The 19,136-nt window shown below is 45.9% G+C and overlaps 3 protein-coding genes across 5 annotated transcripts; all 3 read left to right on the forward strand.

Moving 5' to 3' along the window:
- Positions 1–4,915: 4,915 nt before the first annotated feature.
- LOC109885910 (ictacalcin-like) lies at positions 4,916–7,958 on the forward strand. Its single transcript, XM_031837439.1, has 3 exons — positions 4,916–5,104; positions 7,123–7,265; positions 7,524–7,958. The coding sequence occupies exons 2-3, from the start codon at positions 7,128–7,130 to the stop codon at positions 7,662–7,664; spliced, it is 279 nt and encodes a 92-aa protein (XP_031693299.1). The 5' UTR covers positions 4,916–5,104; positions 7,123–7,127; the 3' UTR covers positions 7,665–7,958.
- Positions 7,959–9,532: 1,574 nt separating this feature from the next.
- Positions 9,533–14,627, forward strand: ppp1r35 (protein phosphatase 1, regulatory subunit 35). 3 transcript variants are annotated; one of them, XM_020477691.2, is made up of 8 exons: positions 9,555–11,121; positions 11,243–11,294; positions 11,429–12,281; positions 12,739–12,989; positions 13,142–13,262; positions 13,501–13,725; positions 14,026–14,159; positions 14,338–14,627. In XM_020477691.2, the coding sequence occupies exons 4-8, from the start codon at positions 12,786–12,788 to the stop codon at positions 14,491–14,493; spliced, it is 840 nt and encodes a 279-aa protein (XP_020333280.2). In that variant the 5' UTR covers positions 9,555–11,121; positions 11,243–11,294; positions 11,429–12,281; positions 12,739–12,785; the 3' UTR covers positions 14,494–14,627. The 3 variants fall into 3 exon arrangements, with proteins under 3 accessions (XP_031693312.1, XP_020333280.2, XP_020333278.1); XM_020477689.2 differs by having other exon boundaries at positions 9,565–11,121; positions 14,303–14,627; XM_031837452.1 differs by lacking the exons at positions 12,739–12,989; positions 13,142–13,262; positions 13,501–13,725; positions 14,026–14,159; positions 14,338–14,627 and having other exon boundaries at positions 9,533–11,121; positions 11,429–12,017.
- Positions 14,628–15,330: 703 nt separating this feature from the next.
- LOC109885909 (growth hormone secretagogue receptor type 1-like) lies at positions 15,331–17,521 on the forward strand. Its single transcript, XM_031837466.1, has 3 exons — positions 15,331–16,370; positions 16,556–17,021; positions 17,197–17,521. The coding sequence occupies exons 1-3, from the start codon at positions 16,056–16,058 to the stop codon at positions 17,475–17,477; spliced, it is 1,062 nt and encodes a 353-aa protein (XP_031693326.1). The 5' UTR covers positions 15,331–16,055; the 3' UTR covers positions 17,478–17,521.
- The last annotated feature ends 1,615 nt before the right edge of the window (positions 17,522–19,136 follow it).

Below are 19,136 nucleotides of genomic sequence, written 5' to 3' on the forward strand. Positions count from 1 at the left end.
GAAAGCTGACTTATCATTTGTGCAGGTGTATGTGTGTGTGTGTGTGTGTGGTGTGTGTGTGTGTGTGTGTGTGTGTGTGTGTGTGTGTGTGTGTGTGTGTGTGTGTGTGTGTGTGTGTGTGTGTCTGTGTTTGTGCATGTGTGATTGCCTGTGTATGTCCTTGATAGGATACAGCAAGCAACATGAATCAAACATGAACCTTTGTTTTCTACACCTGCATTGCTTGCTGTTTGGGGTTTTAGGCTGGGTTTCTGTACAGCACTTTGAGATATCAGCTGATGTACGAAGGGCTATATAAATACATTTGATTTGATTTGATTTGATTTGTTTTCAGACACCTGGTGAAATAAAGCAATATGTTGATTATGTCAACGTAGCCCAAAATCACACAATGAAATTAGGGGTTATGAGGCATACCCTATATTTGACTACTTAATTACGTCACAATATTGTTATCTACGCCAGAGCCAGTAAGAATACAGGAAGTCAACTGTTACTGTATAAAGCCGCCCTGCATAAACCGGAAATAAATAGATTAGCCAATCAGACACCTGGCTGCTGGATGGAATAAGGAAGTAATCCACCTGGGGCAGCAGGGTAGCCTAGTGGTTAGAGCGTTGGACTAGTAACCGGAAGGTTGCAAGTTCAAATCCCCGAGCTGACAAGGTACAAATCTGTTGTTCTGCCCCTGAACAGGCAGTTAACCCACTATTCCTAGGCCGTCATTGAAAATAAGAATTTGTTCTTAACTGACTTGCCTGGTTAAATAAAGGTAAAATAAATCAAAAATAGGCTAATCCTAATCCACAGACAAAGGCCATTTTAATCGTAGATCTTCTCGGCAGGCTGGGTTTGTGGGATTGATCCACCAAAGATTGGAGGATACCCTAAATCTATTTCTCCAATAGGAATCCCAGATCATGCTTGTGACAGCACACACATGGATCTAATCTTCCTCTCTCCCATTGACCTCAATACAACCACATGGTGATCTGTTCAACTACCCCTGTTCTGTAGTTGTTCATGGAAGTAATTGTTGGATGTGCCTCTAAGTTTAAACCCTCTCTGACTCTCTACCAACTACAGGTAGTAACCGGCTTCTGCACAGAAGGCTGTAGTGAATGGAGGTGGATGGAAGCGCCTTTGATGTGGTTTAGATAATCTATTGTTTGCTTTTGGCTGTCTGGTGACATGTTCGGCAGTGTGAAGAAAATCATCTCTCTGTTTGAGACTCGACGGCAGCCTCGCCCCCTCTCTCTACCTCCTTCCCTCCCTCCATCTCTCTCTCCATCTCTAACTCCTTCCCTTCCTCCATCTCTCCCTCCATCTCTACCTCCTTCCCTCCATCCATCTCTCCATCCAATCTCTAACTCCTTCCCTTCCTCCATCTTTTCCCCAATCCCCTCCCTTCCTCCCTATCCCCTCTCTGTCCCCCTTAAAGGGACACTCTCCTTTCGCCTCCCTCTCCGACTACCCTTCCTCCCTCTCCCCCAGTTGTAGTTTTTCACAGTGAGAGAAAGAGAGAGAGCGAGAGAGATAGAGAGAGAGGAAGCTGACAGAGTCTCAGTCCCTGCACACAAATATTCCCTGGCCTGTTTACCAACAAAAGGCAACCACCATGACTACCATGACTCATTCATGACTCATACCACATGGATGTGGCCGGACATACACTGTTCACCACGGCACATTGAAGGCAGGTATACACACAAACACACTATAATATATGCCATTTAGCAGCATGGAGCACAGACATACAGACACGCACACACACACACACACACACACACACACACACACACACACACACACACACACACACACACACACACACACACACACACACACACACACACACACACACACACACACACACGGTCCTGAGGTTGGCACCAGAATGGTTGTAGAGGAACATTTTCCCAACACATCCCAAGTGTAGTGGATGTTTAGTAAACCATGTCCATTGACAGCAGTTAACAGTAATGTTACCATGTCATATTTTTCTACTGACGAAACCAAGACCAGTCTAGGATATCTGACTGTCAGTGCTAGTTGTCTGAGAAGGTTGTACAGGGTAACAGCCTGAACAGAGCAGCAGACCAGACTGGTAGTGTTTACAGCATTCCTGTGGTCAGCTGTGTTCCAGTCAATACTCTTTTAGTTCATTGTAGTTCTATGCTGTGGTGGGTGGCAGTTGGATTATTTGCTTTCTGCTTGTTTCCCTTCTGTACAGTTACCTTGGCTACCCTACCTGGGTTCTATCTTTGACAGGAAGGATCTATGTTTTCTGTTTGTAACATGTTGTTTTTGTTTTAATGGAACAGAAAGTGCCAGGGAAGCTCAGCTGAAATATGTGTTTTCAAATCATGGATAATTTCTCCACTTCATGGGTGGTACTGTACTACGGTATTCCACTACTGTTATGCTCCTGGCAGCCCAGAAGGGTCCCACACTGTGTGTGTGTGTGTGTGTGTGTGTGTGTGTGTGTGTGTGTGTGTGTGTGTGTGTGTGTGTGTGTGTGTGTGTGTGTGTGTGTGTGTGTGTGTGTGTGTGTGTGTGTGTCCTAAAGCCTAAAGCAATATCTCTTCTTCTTAGACACACACACACACAGACACACACACACAGATAAATTCAATTGCAGTGAGTCATCAACTTTGTTACACAATGACACAAACATAACAGAGTTTATTCTCCTGACTCCACCCATATCCCCACCCCTCTCCCTCTCTCTCTCTCTCTCTCTCTCTCTCTCTCTCTCTGTCTCCCTTTCGCTCTCTCTCTCTCTCTCTCTCTCTCTCTCCCTCTCTCTCTATCTCAATTCAATTCAATTCAATTCAAGAGGTTTGTCTTCAAATTCTTTGTTGATCTGTGTAATCTGAGGGAAATATGTCTCTCTAATATGGTCATACATTTGGCAGGAGGTTAGAAAGTGCAGCTCAGTTTCCACCTCATTTTGTGGGCAGTGAGCACATACAGTAGCCATGTCTGCCTACGGCGGCCTTTCTCAATAGCAAGGCTATGCTCACTGAGTCTGTACATAGTCAAAGCTTTCCTTAAGTTTGGGTCAGTCACAGTGGTCAGGTATTCTTCCACTGTGTACTCTCTGTGTAGGGTCAGTCACAGTGGTCAGGTATTCTGCCACTGTGTACTCTCTGTTTAGGGTCAGTCACAGTGGTCAGGTATTCTGCCGCTGTGTACTCTCTGTTTAGGGCCAAATAGCATTCTAGTTTGCTGTTTTTTTTGTTAATTCTTTCCAATGTGTCAAGTAATTATCATTTTGTTTTCTCATGATTTGGTTGGGTCTAATTGTACTGCTGTCCTAGGGCTCTGTGGGGTCTGTTTGTGTTTGTGAACAGAGCCCCAGGACCAGCTTGCTTAGGGGACTCTTCTCCAGGTTCATCTCTCTGTAGGTGATGGCTTTGTTATGGAAGGTTTGGGAATCGCTTCCTTTTAGGTTGTTGTGGAATCTCTTTTCTGGATTTTGTTCATTAGTGGGTATCGGCCTAATTCTGCTCTGCATGCATTATTTAGTGTTCTACGTTGTACACAGAGGATAATTCTGCAGAATTCTGCATGTAGAGTCTCAATTTGGTGTTTGTCCCATTTTGTGAAATCTTGGTTGGTGAGCGGATCCCAGACTTCACAACCATAAAGGGCAATGGGCTCTGTGACTGATTCAAGTATTTTTAGCCAGATCCTAATTGGTATATTGAATTTTATGTTCCTTTTGATGGCATAGAATGCCCTTCTTGCCTTGTCTCTCAGATCGTTCACAGCTTTGTGGAAGTTATCTGTGGCGCTGATGTTTAGGCCAAGGTATGTATCGTTTTTTGTGTGCTCCTGGGCAATGGTGTCTAGATGGAATTTGTATTTGTGGTCCTGGCGACTGGACCTTTTTTGGAACACCATTATTTTGGTCTTACTGAGATTTACTGTCAGGGCCCAGGTCTGGCAGAATCTGTGCAGAATATCTAGGTGATGCTGTAGGCCCTCCTTGGTTGGTGACAGAAGCACCAGATCATCAGCAAACAGTAGACATTTGACTTCAGATTCTAGTAGGGTAAGGCCGGGTGCTGCAGACCTTTCTAGTGCCCGCGCCAATTCGTTCATATACAGTGGGGAGAACAAGTATTTGATACACTGCTGATTTTGCAGGTTTTCCTATTTACAAAGGATGTAGAGGTCTGTAATTTTTTATCATAGGTACACTTCAACTGTGAGAGACAGAATCTAAAACAAAAATCCTGAAAATCACATTGTATGATTTTTAAGTAATTAATTTGCATTTTGGAGAAGCTTGGCCAGTTTGGAGAAGTTTTGCCGGTTTGGAGAAGCTTGGCCAGTTTGGAGAAGTTTTTCCAGTTTGGAGAAGCTTGGCCAGTTTGAAGAAGTCTTTCCGGTTTGGAGAAGCTTGGCCAGTTTGGAGAAGCTTGGCCAGTTTGGAGAAGTTTTTCCGGTTTGGAGAAGCTTGGCCAGTTTGGAGAAGCTTGGCCAGTTTGGAGAAGTTTTTCCGGTTTGGAGAAACTTGGCCAGTTTGGAGAAGTTTTTCCAATTTGGAGAAGCTTGGCCAGTTTGGAGAAGCTTGGCCAGTTTGGAGAAGTTTTGCCAGTTTGGAGAAGCTTGGCCAGTTTGAAGAAGTGTTGCCGGTTTGGAGAAGCTTGGCCAGTTTGGAGAAGCTTGGCCAGTTTGGAGAACGCTGCAGTGTTACTACATTCTTCTTAACTGAAAAGTAGTTTGATGAATAACTACAGTCAGAATAAGAGGTATTCACTCTCTTTCAAAGACATTAGACATATGCAGGGATTTCTCCTTTCTGTATGTTTTCTGTTGTTGTTTGGTTACCATGGTGATACAGTCATGTGACGTAATTACTAACTTTAGAAAATATATATGCCTAGTATAATTTGTTCAGTAACTACTTCACATGAAGAAGAGAACAGAACATTGCAGTTTCCATTTCCATCAGATCAAGAGGGACAAGGAGAGGAAAGGGGAGGGGAGAGTGGGGTGTGGTAATCAATGTTTAAAACCAACAGCCCATCCCTCTCTTCCTCACTCCCTCTCTCTCTCTTTCTCTGACTGTCCAACTCCTCGCACAACTTCGGTGAGTGAAAACTAAACCTAGTAAAACATGTACCTGAGTGCCTCGCTGATAAAATGCTTCAGTTTGTTTTAGCTGTGTGTGTCTCTGATATGTTAGATGTGCCAAATTATACATTCTCAATGGGGGGATTACAACATTTATTTGCAATTGTGTGTAGTTTAATGTTTTATACTTGACTGCAAAAGTATGAATGACTTCAGGATGTGCTTTGCAACAGTTAGTAAGCTCCTGTCTACACTGTTTGTGCTCTTGAGCCGAGCTCTGCGGAGGGCGTAACTCTGTCTGCCTTTCCATTCAAACATGTGTGGGTGCTACTCAGAGCACTACGCAGTTTAAATGAAAGAATCTCTCTTCTCTTCCTCCTCCTCCCCTCTCTCTCTTCCTCCCTCAATCCTTCCATAGTGCAGAACACTACCTCTTTATATCCTCCACACCCCCCCCCCTCTCTCTCTCTCTCTCTTTCCTTCACTCTGTCCTTACCATAAACTCTCTCTCCCCTCACTCTGACCATTCTGTGAGTAGATTGTGTTTCTAGTTATCAGATGGGCAGTCAGGGGGGGGGGGGGGGGGTAAGAAGGTGTGTCTGGTTGGATGCCTGCTGGTCCTGGGGCAGCAGACAGTGACTCAGAGAGAGATCAGTGGAGTCCACCACAGTGACTGGGATTGTTCCTTACAACTATAATGTTGTGCTTACCATGTTCATACTGTATGGTTGCTTCAACGTCCTTATTTGACCACACTTACTGCAAGTCACACTGGAGAGGAGGGTCAGATAAATGAGGGATTTACTTTACAGAAGCTTCCTTAAACTCAAGAACTAGACTATGGGTAGGCAGAGAAAGAGAGAATAGAGCGAGCCACCTCCCTATATAGTGGTGAGATATGTGAAGGGACAGAGTGAAGAGACACACCTTAACCTAACTAGATAGAAAGAGGGTGGAGACAGGTGAGGGGTGGGGGAGGTGCTGGGATTTCTATGTTATCGTTTGCCTGAAATTACCAACGCGGCTTTCAGCCTGCCCACCAATGTCCTCCCATCTGTCTTTTTGTCTATGTGTCTGTCCCTCTCTCTCTATCTTTCTCTTTATATATATATATACTTTCTATCTTTCTCTCCTTAAAATCCCCCAGAGTTAATGAGGGAGACATGCAAGGGCGTTGGCTAGAGCCATGTCTGTTTGTGTTTAAACAACTCAGACCCCTCTTCTCTTCCTTTCTCCACTCTATATCCGCCTCTCTCTCTTACCTCTCTCCGCCTCTCTCCCTCTCTAATTGCCTCTGTTGCGTTGCTCTCCATCTCTCCTCCCCCTCTCTTCCTCTTCCTCCCTTTGTGGTAGAGATGTAGAACTTGTTTGCAGTAGTGGGGTGTGGTGTGTGTGCAGTTAAGTCTTTGCTGCGTGTGCAACAAGCGTTAATATTCTTTAAACCCTCTATTCAACCTGAACCGTATGTTTAAACATGATTAAACCAAAGCCAACATGACTTTATTTCTTGGAATGGTGATCCGGATGTAAAATAAAAATAGATTCGAATTGGATTACTCAGTCAACAATAAGACATTTATCCCTTTAACTTATTTTCTGGGATTTCACATTTCAAAAAGTCAAATAAATTAATCAAATATGTCATATAATGTTGATAATATTAGATGTATTATACTGTGAATACAGAGTAAGCAAACATTCCTCTCTCTGTGCGTGGACATCATGTCCACCAGCATCCTGCTATCATAATAAAACATTGATAATACTGCAAATTAATAACCTATACTTGTACCTCTCTCTCTCTCTCTCTCTCTCTCTCTCTCTCTCCTCTCTCTCTCTCTCTCTCTCTCTCTCTCTCTCTCTCTCTCTCCTCTCTCTCTCTCTCTCTCTCTCTCTCTCTCTCTCTCTCTCTCTCTCTCTCTCTCTCTCTCTCCTCTCTCTCTCTCTCTCTCTCTCTCTCTCTCTCTCTCTCTCTCTCTCTCTCTCTCTCTCTCTCTCTCTCTCTCCCTCTCTCTGTGTGTGTGTGTGTTGTAGTCACCATGTCACAGGTCCAGCAGGCTATGGCATTGCTCATCTCAGCCTTCCACAAGTACTCTGGCAAGGAGGGCGACAAGACGACCCTGAGCAAGGGAGAACTCAAAGATCTGCTCAACGCTGAGCTTGGAGAGATCATGGGGGTGAGTGGATCCTAGGAACAGTTCAGTTCAATCATGCTTTATTAGCAGCACGACCAAATACAATACTGCTAAAGACAGACACTATTGAAATATTGAATTGCTTGGAACATCACAAACACATGACCCGCCTCATCCAATAGAATAACTTAATCTCTCACACCTTTATAAACAAATAACAACTGTGTGGATTCTAGTTTTAACTTCTGAAATCAAAGTCTCACCTATTACCTCTCTCTCTCTCTCTGATCATTATAACAGAAAAACACTGACCAGGCAAAGGTTGACAAGATCTTCAAAGATCTGGACGCTAACTCAGATGGCAGTGTGGACTTCCAGGAGTACGTCACACTGGTGGCCTGCCTCACCATGATGTGCAATGAGTTCTTCACCAAGAAGTGAAACAGCTCCCCCTGCCCACTCTCCACAGAACAGCAGCTCTTGCTCCATGAGTGAATTCATGATAAGATTAGCAAGATCCTCAATGCAGGTTCAGAGGGACAGAGATGTAGGTTTACACACATACACAGAAAAAGGGTTGGGTTGATTATACACACCACACATAGACAGACAGGTGAAGGACACAGACACTGACCTGTACACATACAGACATATAGGCTACTATCTCATGAGATGGAGAGGAAGCTCTTTGGTTTGTTTAAAATGAAAAATGAAATAAACTATTTTAATATGTTTAGAAGAAAGCTGACTTATCATTTGTGCGTGTGTGTGTGTGTGTGGTGTGTGTGTGTGTGTGTGTGTGTGTGTGTGTGTGTGTGTGTGTGTGTGTGTGTGTGTGTGTGTGTGTGTGTGTGTGTGTGTGTGTGTGTGTGTGTGTGTGTGTGTGTGTGTGTGTGTGTGTGTGTGTGTGTGTGTGTGTGTGTGTCTGTGTTTGTGCATGTGTGATTGCCTGTGTATGTCCTAAATAGGATAGAGCAAGCAACATGAATCAAACATGAACCTTTGTTTTCTACACCTGCATTGCTTGCTGTTTGGGGTTTTAGGCTGGGTTTCTGTACAGCACTTTGAGATATCAGCTGATGATACTGTATCGCAGGTCTCCATATAGAACCTATTGGACAATACTGAAGATGAAAATTAAGATTAGCCGTAGTCCAGCAATCGCCCAGTCTTAGATTAAACCTAAAACAAGGCTGCGTATGGAAGTTTGTACATGTCTATCACCAGACGATCATCGCCGCGGGTCAGAGCAGAGAGGAAGGGGAAAGCAACAGCGGCTACATAAAAACTGTGTGTAAAGTAGCACGCAGTAGAAGGAAAGGTTGTTCAGGTGTCAGGAACAGGTGTCCTGAGAGTGTGTGGCTGTATGTTTTAAGCGTCTCAGAGTAGGAGTGCTGATTTAGGATCCGTTTTGCTTTTTTAGATCAATATGAATGATACTACTTGGACAGAGGGGGACCTGATCCTAGATCAGCACTCCTCCTCAGAGACTCCATGTCAAATTCAACTGATGAGAATTGAAATTGCCTGACACAACTCTGGTGTCAATAAAAATAACATTTAGGCCTACAGTAATCCAGGGTACTTGATATGTGAGTGTGAGACTAGAAGGTGGATGTTGTTGTGCTCCAGTCCAGTGCAGGGAGCCGGAGCCGGAGCAGAGGAGACCGACAGGGCCAAGTGAGGCCAGGAAAGAGTGAGGCTGTTCTGAGCTGAGCTCTTGGCTGTTCTCTCATCCATCAAGGTTTCGGCCAGAACATCTGAGCAGAACCCCCAGTGGGTTCTCATTACTGTTTGTGTGTTCATTTTACAGAGTAGGTTGATTGAGAACACATTGTATTTTATTTGGCACCTATTCCTTCTAGGCCTTCACCGGTTCTTGTGATGATTGAAAAGACAGGGGGCATTCAGGGACATTCACCATCAGACCATAGGAGCTTGTGTTAGGATTCAATACTCTTCACAATCAACAACATACACAGATAGATTGGCTTAACACATACGTCTGAGACATGTGACCATCAGTTTTATTAATTTATTCATGTGGTCTGTCCAGAGGAAGGAGGACAAAGGCAGTGGACATATTTTTATGGATGTCAATACTTGTCGTACTGGGAAACTAATTATCATACGCTCAGTGGCAGTGGGCAGGCAAGGAATGCCACAAACTTTGTCATTGGCTGAGGCAGTGAGTAGGCGGAGGTTGGAATGAGAGGGTTCCTGTAAGAGCCTATCAGAGTGCCAGACAGTGGGGTGTGCGTGGGGGAGAAGTAAAACAGTCTCTCATCATGTGAGAGCTCAAAGACACACACACACACATGCTCCTCACCATGGAAACGCTTCTCACCTCTGGGTTGTCGTGGAGACACTCCCCACCTGGACAGTAGACTCCGCCCTGCATTAACCGGAATTATATAGTTTAGCCAATCAGACACCTGGCGGCTGGATGGAATAAGGAAGTAATCTGCATAGGCTAATCCTAATCCACAGACAAAGGCCATTTTAATCGGAGGTCTTCTCGGCAGGCTGGGCTCGTCTGGCTGGACCTGTAGGATTGATCCAGCAAAGATTGGAGGATACCCAAAATCTATTTCTCCAATAGGAATCCCAGATCACGCTTGTGACAGCACACACATGGATCTAATCTTCCTCTCTCCCATTGACCTCAATACAACCACATGGTGATCTGTTCAACTACCCCTGTTCTGTAGTTGTTCATGGAAGTAATTGTTGGATGTGCCTCTAAGTTTAAACCCTCTCTGACTCTCTACCAACTACAGGTAGTAACCGGCTTTTGCACAGAAGGCTGTAGTGAATGGAGGTGGATGGAAGCGCCTTTGATGTGGTTTAGATAATCTATTGTTTGCTTTTGGCTGTCTGGTGACATGTTCGGCAGTGTGAAGAAAATCATCTCTCTGTTTGAGACTCGACGGCAGCCTCGCCCCCTCTCTCTACCTCCTTCCCTCCCTCCATCTCTCTCTCCTTCTCTTCCTGCATCTGTTTCTTCATCTCTTCCCCAATCCCTCCCTTCCTCCCTATCCCCTCTCAGGTCCAGTAAAAAAGCCCCCCAGTCCCCCTTAAAGAGACACTCCTCTCCTTCTGCCTCCGTCTCCGGCTGCCCTTCCTCCCTCTACCCTCAGACCAAACCCAGACCCCCCCTTAACCCCCCACCTGTCCACCAACCACTACAACTTCCTGCTAGATGGAGAGTAGGAGAAGAAGGCAGGGAGGGAGTGAGTGATACGGGTTGGGGTCATGGAGGGCTGAGAGGTCGTGGGGGGGTCAGGGTTAGGAACTCATGGCCGAGCGGACGGCAGGAGCTTCAGATAAGAAACCAAACATCTGTCACCATGGAGATTCCACAACACTTTTGGACCGCAACTAAACCTCAACTCCAGACCACTACTCAACCCCAACCTCAACCCCAGACCACTATTCAACCGCAGACCACTACTAAACTCCAGACCACTACTCAACCTCAACCCCAGACCACTACAAAACCAAAACCTCAACCGCAGACCACTATTCAACCCCAACGTCAACCCCAGACCACTGTTCAACCCCAACCTCAACCCCAGACCACTACTCAACCCCAGACCACTACTCAACCCCAACCTCAACCGCAGACCACTATTCAACCCCAGACCACTACTCAACCTGAACATCAACCGCAGACCACATCTAAACCTCAGACCACTACTCAACCCCAACCTCAACCCAAGACCAATACTCAACCAAAACCAAAACCTCACCCGCAGACCTCTACTCAACCCCAGACCACTACTCAACCCCAACCTCAACACCAGACCCTGGCCCCGCTCCCATCCTGGTCGCTGTGTCTGAAGGGTACACCTTCTGTCCGGAATGCTGAGGCAGCCCTGCTGCTCTTCTGCCACAGGTAACCATGGAAATGGCCTGGCCATTTATTGTCGGGAGGTGACTGTGTTCAGGAATAGACATCAATGTGAACCATGTGCACTAAGACACAATCTCCTTTGTTGTTGTTGTTGTTGTTGCAGTGGCTCCAGTAGCAGTAAGATTGCAATTGACAACAAGATTGAGCAAGCCATGGTAGGACAGTGTGTTTATGGTTATAGTGTCTGTAATGTGTTGTATTGAAGGACTTGGTGAAGACCCATCTGTTGCTGGAAGAATTGTGACATATTTGATGATATGCTATAATGATATGTTGTATATTGCTGTAGGACTTGGTGAAGAGCCACCTGATGCTGGCTGTGAGAGAGGAGGAGGAGCTACTGAGGAAGCGGATCAACCAGCTGTCAGAGAGGAACGCCCAGCTGGAGAGAGAGAACTACATACTGAGAGCACTGAGAGACAGACAGACACACTAACGCACTCATCCACGCACACATACACGCACACATACACAAAGAGAAGTTAACAGTATTAGTACATGCCTTTCATTTTCTATTTAAAGGGGTGTTTTGATTAGTCCTGTAAAATGTGTATTTATATTTAACCTTAATGTACCCAGGTGAGTCAAGAACATATTCTTATTTACAATGACAGCCTGGCTATGATGATGATGATGTAGTCTCGTGTAATGATGATGATGTAGTTATGAAGAGGCCTGGTTGCCAGTCTCTATAACGTACCATTTCTTAGTATATTCCATGTCGTGTGCCAATGGCAGTTAATGAGTGGAATGTTAGCTAAACGGAGACTGGTAACCAGGCTAATGAAGGGGGGTTCTGAAAGAGAAAGTGTGGTGTGCATATTCTGTAATTCTGCAAAAAAAATATGAGTCAAATAAATAACTGTTACTAAAGAAGAGTTTGACTTGTGCTCTAGAGTCCACCACTTACACAAGCACACGCAATGTAACATGCACGCCAAGGGGCGCCATTGTATAATTTCCTACTAACGAAGAAACCGGAAGTGTGATTGTTTTGTTCTGTAGAAGGTGTTATGTCGGCGCCAGTGGAGGGAATTTCAAAAGTGAGCAGATCCTGCTAAAGAGTCAATCTAACCTCGTGTATTAACAGTGAAAACAACAAGAAACGCGTGAGCTGTCATTCGGGACGCTTCCTCATAACAGTAAGCGGAGAATAAACGACATGATTGAATTTGCATAGCTTTAGTTAACGTTAGCTAGCTAATTAGCCAAACAACCCCTATAACGTTAGCTGGCTAGTAGTACAACAAGTAAAGTTAGCTGGCTAACTTGGTGACTGGTGAACTTTCTAGAATGTCTGCTGTCGTCGTTAGCTAGCTAGCTGGCTGTGTGCTGAAAGCTCCCACTGAATGGAATCTAGCCAGAGATCTAACGTTAGCTAGATAACGTAACATCGTCATATCTGGTTGGAAGTGTAAAGTTAACGTTATTCAACCTACATTACAGATCCAACAATGGTAAGGGACTGGGTTGGGCATAGGACTCAAAATATGTTCAGTTTGCTCCATCAGAAAGGTTAGGTTAGGGGGTGTTAGGCAAAGTGTAACTGCCATTCAGAACCATACAACATATTTTGCCTTGTATCTTACCTAACATCAGTAACAGAGCCGTCGCCCAAAGATAAAGACCCAGACTGGTGACCTAAGATGACCAGAGTAGGTCCCCTGCAGCAGCGTCCTCTAGCAGGGTGCAATGACCCAGACATCCGACTGGTCCCAATGCCTGCCCCGGTGCCCCTGGTCCCTGCTAGCCTCCTACGGTGCCCGGAACTGGACCTGTCTCTCCCCCTCAGCCCAGACCCGCCACGACCCAACCCAGCTAGCCTGCTGAGAGGACGCAGCCACCGGCAGGTCAGTCTGACACACACACACACACTGACGGATAGTCACAGATGGTGCTTTTCTCAGTTGTCAAGACAGCCGTAGAAATTATGAGAGATCTGTGTGTGTCGGTCTGTGTTTTTGGAGAGACATCACTGAAGTGTGTGCCCCTGACTCTACAGGTGCGATTTGCCTCTGAGGAGCCTGTGGTTGTCACGGTGATAGCAGAGCCTAGCAAAGACCCTCCACCTTGGCAATGCCCTGGACACTCCAGCAGTTACTCAAAGGGGAAAAGACTCCATGGTAACTAACCCTCCTGGTCTAGAGTCTGATGTACTCATGTTCCCCTGCACAGGAGTTGCATGCATCAACCAATGGTGGTGTGCCACGTCATGGACTGTGCCGTCGCACCAGATTGCTATAACGTGATGTGGTTAGGTTGATACGTAAAATACCTATCCAGGTGTTATAAGATCTGGCATGAGTCAGCAATGTCTGAGCAGAGGACTGGTCAATATCTCTTTCTGTATTCCTCACATAGGTGGAGATCTGTGTTGGAGGGCAAGGTCAGCAACCAATGAGGAGGCTCCCTGTGAGGAGAGGGGTGGCAGCCTCCCTGAAGGGGCGGAGTTAAATACTACTCTGGCTCTGAGGGCTGAGCTAGATAATGTGGCAGGGGCAGAGTTTAACTCCCAGAAGGCTGTGCAGGAGCAACTACAGAAGTCAGACAGAACCAAGAACAGCATCAGCGCCCGGGCTACAGAGGGTAGCACACAGAAACACACACATGCAGACATATACACACACACACACACAGAAACACACACATGCAGACATAAACACACACACACACACACACAGAAACATACACACGCAGACATAAACACACGCAGACAGAAACGCACACACACAGAAACACACACACACAGAAACACACACACAGAAACACACACATGCAGACAAACACACGCAGACATAAACACACACATGCAGACATAAACACACACATGCAGACATAAACACACACCACACACTAACTAAGTGTATGTCTTGTCTTTGTCTATAGGGGTGAATGTCCCTCCATCCCAGCACCTCTACAGGGCATTGGTCAATGTGAATGTGGAGGAGGAGGAGCTTATCAGCCAGGCTCTACGTGACAGGCTTCAGCTGGTCTCGCCCACATGCAGCCATGGCAACAAGGCAAGTCCCTCTCACTGACCCCATCTGATTACATTTACGTGTGTGTGTAAGTAATATGTAAATAAAGGTGTGTGTAGAGCGAAAGCACTCATGACCTGCAACTAGTCCATAACTGTATTTGTAATCCGTGTGTGTGTGAGCAGAAAGAGGACAGTCCTGACCTGCAGGTTTTCTTCAGGGGGGATCTGCTGAGAGAGAAGCCCCTCCTACCAGGGGAGGAGATTACCATACCACGCCCCCAGCCCATCCCACGCCCCGCAGACACAACCTTCGACCTCTACCACAGACACACATGCTGGGAGGCTGGACCCTGACACACACACACTTACTCTGAACCTCTAGACTGAAAGGCCCTGTCCCAAAACTTAAGAAGAGCATTATCCCTTCTTTCCCTCCCTACCTCCGTCATTCTCAGATATAAATATTGTATTTTAAACTAATTGAAGATATTAAAGGAATGAACCTGTATCATGTTGTTGAGCGATCTTTACTGCTTGCGTGTGTGCTTGAGCCTTCGTTTGCGCTTGCTTGCATGCGTGTACAAGTTGTGGGTGTTGGAGAGCGAGGGAGGAGGTAGAGGTGGTAGAGGGATGAAGAGGTGAGGGAGAGATTGTCCAGGGATCGAAGACGGCTGCGAGGTGAGTACACAGCTTCAATTCACACTGCTGGGTGTGTACTGTTTGTAACGGGGGTATAGAGAGCAATAGTAATGGTGTCTCTTGTAGACACTAACGGAAGCTAACTCTGCCATGGCTTGTTGGCCAAAGCCTATGGGGACATGTATGGGTTTTTTGGAGGGTTTGAGGATAAATGCCAAAGCATTTAAAAACAAGCACAAAGGCATTATCAAATCAAAGTTTGCTTGTCACGTGTGCCGAATACAACAGGTGTAAACCTTACAGTGAAATGCTTACTTACCGGCCCTAAATAGGTATTAGGTGAACAATAGATAAGTAAAGAAATATTTTTTTTTTAAACAACAGTAAAAAGACAGTGAAATAACAGTAGCGAGGCTATATACAGTAGCGAGGCTATATACAGTAGCGAGGCTATATACAGTAGCGAGGCTATATACAGTAGCGAGGCTATATACAGTACCGAGGCTATATACAGTAGCGAGGCTATATACAGTAGCGAGGCTATATACAGTAGCGAGGCTATATACAGTAGCGAGGCTATATACAGTAGCGAGGCTATATACAGTAGCGAGGCTATATACAGTAGCGAGGCTATAACTCAGACATATAATGTTAACTGACTGATGATATTCTATGTATAAGATCTAAGCCTGTGTTAACCTCAGACCTTATTTTCTATGTTTATCCCAAAACGCTATTCTTTCCCCATTTAATTTCCCCAATAGGAATGGCTGAACGAACCAGAGGTTAGTGTGTTTATCATGTAGTGTGTGTAACAGGGAGTTTTGTGTTGGTGTGTGATTGATAACATCGAGCAAGTCCTTTCCCTACCACAGGATAACATGTTTGTGTTTCAGTGGTGGTAACAATTCTGTAATTTTGTGAAAATGGTACTCCATCTCCCAGATTAACTCAATTGACATGGAATTGAGCCCAAATCACCTAGATATGTTGTTTTATATCCTAGATGTGTTGTGTTTTACATCTCCTAGATGTGTTGTGTTTTACATCTCCTAGATGTGTTGTGTTTTACATCTCCTAGATGTGTTGTGTTTTACATCTCCTAGATGTGTGGTTCAGGACCATCTCCAGTTAGAATCCATCAGCCTACGTCACCCTGTGCTGTAACCTGGGTGATATAGACCATCCACACTCTCTCTCACACACACACACACAGGCACGCGTCTACCATCTCAGCTCACCTCTCTCTCTCACGCACACACCCCAGTCTCTGAGACCCGGGCATCTCTCTCTGACCATGGACGTGTCAGCGCTGGGCAGTGGGAGCAGCTGTTCAGAGGATTGTGTGCTAGGGTCTGGCTGTCTGGAGGACTGTGGGAACCAGAGTGACCAGACTGACTGGGAATGGGAGGACTTCAGTGGGGCTGAGCTGGTGTGTGTGACAGCCGTGTGTGTGCTGCTGCTGGCCCTGGGCATCGCAGGAAATATGTTAACCATCCTGGTAGTTTGGCTCCGGCCACACCTGAGAAGCACCACCTACCTCTACCTGAGTAGTATGGCTGTCTCCGACCTCCTCATACTGCTTCTGATGCCTTTAGATCTGTACTACAAGGTAAGGGGGGTCTCTCTAGCTATGGAGGTTCCCTCCCTGGGGTTTAGCTAGCTGATACTGCGTGTGTGTGTGTGATTTGTGTTTCTCTCTCTCTAGCTGTGGAGGTTCTGGCCCTGGGGGTTAGACGATATAGTGTCTGAGCTGGGTTGTGTGTGTGTAACCTATCTGTGTGTCCGTCCCTCTAGCTGTGGAGGTTCCGGCCCTGGGATCTGGGTGATGCAGTGTGTAAGCTGAGTGTGTTCATCAGTGAGAGTTGTACCTACTCCTCCATCCTCCACATCACCGCCCTTTCTCTGGAGCGCTACCTCGCTGTCTGTCGACCACTCACAGCCAAGACCCTGGTCACACGGACCCGCGTCCGCACTCTCATTGGCTGCCTGTGGGTTGTGGCCGTGATCAGCGCTGGGCCGGTGTTTGCTATAGTAGGGGTAGAGGAGCTGGGGGGAGGTGAGGGGGAGAGCGAGTGTCGCTGTACGGACTACGCCGTCTCCTCAGGCCTGCTGGGGGCCATGATGTGGCTCTCCAACCTCTACTTCCTGGTGCCGCTGGGAATTCTGGGAGTTGTGTATGGTCTGATCGGCAGGAAGCTTTGGCTCCGCCCACAACGCAGCAGCCGAGACCGCGCCCAGCGACACACCATCAAGATGCTCGGTGAGGCTGTGAGAGAGTCTCTATATTTTAAAGTTACTTTGATTGACTGGTTTGGGCCTCAGCAATACTACAGCTAAGCAGCTATTGTGAACCATCTATATCACACATACAGTAATAATGAGTTCTAATGTCAACTCTTTCTGTCGCTCCATCCCATATTCTCCTCTCTCTCTAGGGATGATCGTGCTGGCGTTTGTTCTGTGTTGGCTGCCGTTCCACGTTGGTCGGACGTTGTTCTCTGTGACTCTGGGCTCCAGCGCTGATATGTACTACATCTCTCAGTACTTTAACCTGGTCTCCTTTGTGTTGTTCTACCTCAGTGCTGCTGTCAACCCTATCCTCTACAACACCATGTCAGCACGCTACCGCCACGCTGTCCGCAGCCTGCTGCGCTCACACACACCCCGCTCCCACCACCCCCCACTCACGCCACAACACTCTACCACCACCCTGTAACTCACACACACCCCGCTCCCACCACCCCCCACTCACCTCACAACACTCTACCACCACCCTGTAACTCACACACCCCCCACTCCCACCACCCCCCACTCACCCCACAACACTCTACCACCACCCTGTAACTCACACACACCCCGCTCCCACCACCCCACAACACTCTACCACCACCCCCCACTCACCTCACAACACTCTACCACCACTCTGTAACACACACACACACACAGAAAACCTTGGAGATAGATGGAGGAATAAGGCTTTGTTTAGAGGCACATTGTCTTTAGTGAGACATACTGTCAGATTTATTGTATAATATTTGGTTCATATATATTTTCCATTTTGATGACTGTTGGTTCTAAACCCCTGAAGGTGTGTGTGTTCTCAGAGTGATGTGTAATAAACTGTAATTCCAGCCTTTTGTCTTTGTGATACTTTAGCTCTGGTGTGTGTGTGTGTGTGTGTGTGTGTGTGTGTGAGTGTCACCATGGTGACTGGTGAGGGTAAGAATGGCCCCTGGGGAGTATTGGCGGGTTGGAAGATTGATTAGAGGGGGTTACTGGGATTATTGGTTAATGTGAGGGAGGGAGGGATGTAAGGTGTGTGTGTGTAGCAGTAGGAGGTTGCAGCCTTTGAGTTGACAGCGTGCTCAGAGTTCCACTCTTTCTCATCACAGACTGACTGATTTAGCAGACTTGACACCTGTAAGCCCACCCACCCCACTCTCTCACACAGCTCCTGGGAAGCTCTTGGGGGCCCCCATTCTAGGAAATCAGTGACATCAATTAACAAGGGAGACAAGGACACTAGGGGCTACTGCAAACCTCCAGGCTCAGTTCTGATTATCACAGCAATGGTTTTTTAAAGGCCCTTTTTTCACATCACAGTACAACATAGTCAGTCCTCTACTGTGCATTTGAGTATTTTGTATTAATGTACATTTTTGAAGTTAATCTAAATCAAACATTTGACTGATAATAAACCTGCACTCTTCATTGACTGATAATAAACCTGCACTCTTCATTTGACTGATAATAAACCTGCACTCTTCATTTGACTGATAATAAACCTGCACTCTTCATTTGACTGATAATAAACCTGCACTCTTCATTTGACTGATAATAAACCTGCACTCTTCATTTGACTGATAATAAACCTGCACTCTTCATTTGACTGATAATAAACCTGCACTCTTCATTTGACTGATAATAAACCTGCACTCTTCATTTGACTGATAATAAACCTGCACTCTTCATTTGACTGATAATAAACCTGCACTCTTCATTTGACTGATAATAAACCTGCACTCTTCATTTGACTGATAATAAACCTGCACTCTTCATTTGACTGATAATAAACCTGCACTCTTCATTTGACTGATAATAAACCTGCACTCTTCATTTGACTGATAATAAACCTGCACTCTTCATTTGACTGATAATAAACCTGCACTCTTCATTTGACTGATAATAAACCTGCACTCTTCATTTGACTGATAATAAACCTGCACTCTTCATTTGACTGATAATAAACCTGCACTCTTCATTTGACTGATAATAAACCTGCACTCTTCATTTGACTGATAATAAACCTGCACTCTTCATTTGACTGATAATAAACCTGCACTCTTCATTTGACTGATAATAAACCTGCACTCTT

The sequence above is a fragment of the Oncorhynchus kisutch genome, linkage group LG2 (assembly GCF_002021735.2).
Source record: "Oncorhynchus kisutch isolate 150728-3 linkage group LG2, Okis_V2, whole genome shotgun sequence".
Taxonomy (NCBI): domain Eukaryota; kingdom Metazoa; phylum Chordata; class Actinopteri; order Salmoniformes; family Salmonidae; genus Oncorhynchus; species Oncorhynchus kisutch.

Excerpts from the sequence above, each read along its gene's own strand:
- ppp1r35 (XM_031837452.1), top strand. The coding sequence starts at position 10,109 with ATGTTCGGCAGTGTGAAGAAAATCATCTCTCTGTTTGAGACTCGACGG. Across the intron at positions 11,122-11,242 it reads CTGCTGCTCTTCTGCCACAG|TGGCTCCAGTAGCAGTAAGA; the intron begins GTAACCATGGAA and ends TTGTTGTTGCAG. Across the intron at positions 11,295-11,428 it reads ACAAGATTGAGCAAGCCATG|GACTTGGTGAAGAGCCACCT; the intron begins GTAGGACAGTGT and ends ATATTGCTGTAG.
- LOC109885910 (XM_031837439.1), top strand. The coding sequence starts at position 7,128 with ATGTCACAGGTCCAGCAGGCTATGGCATTGCTCATCTCAGCCTTCCAC. Across the intron at positions 7,266-7,523 it reads AGCTTGGAGAGATCATGGGG|AAAAACACTGACCAGGCAAA; the intron begins GTGAGTGGATCC and ends TCATTATAACAG.
- LOC109885909 (XM_031837466.1), top strand. The coding sequence starts at position 16,056 with ATGGACGTGTCAGCGCTGGGCAGTGGGAGCAGCTGTTCAGAGGATTGT. Across the intron at positions 16,371-16,555 it reads CTTTAGATCTGTACTACAAG|CTGTGGAGGTTCCGGCCCTG; the intron begins GTAAGGGGGGTC and ends CCGTCCCTCTAG. Across the intron at positions 17,022-17,196 it reads ACACACCATCAAGATGCTCG|GGATGATCGTGCTGGCGTTT; the intron begins GTGAGGCTGTGA and ends CTCTCTCTCTAG.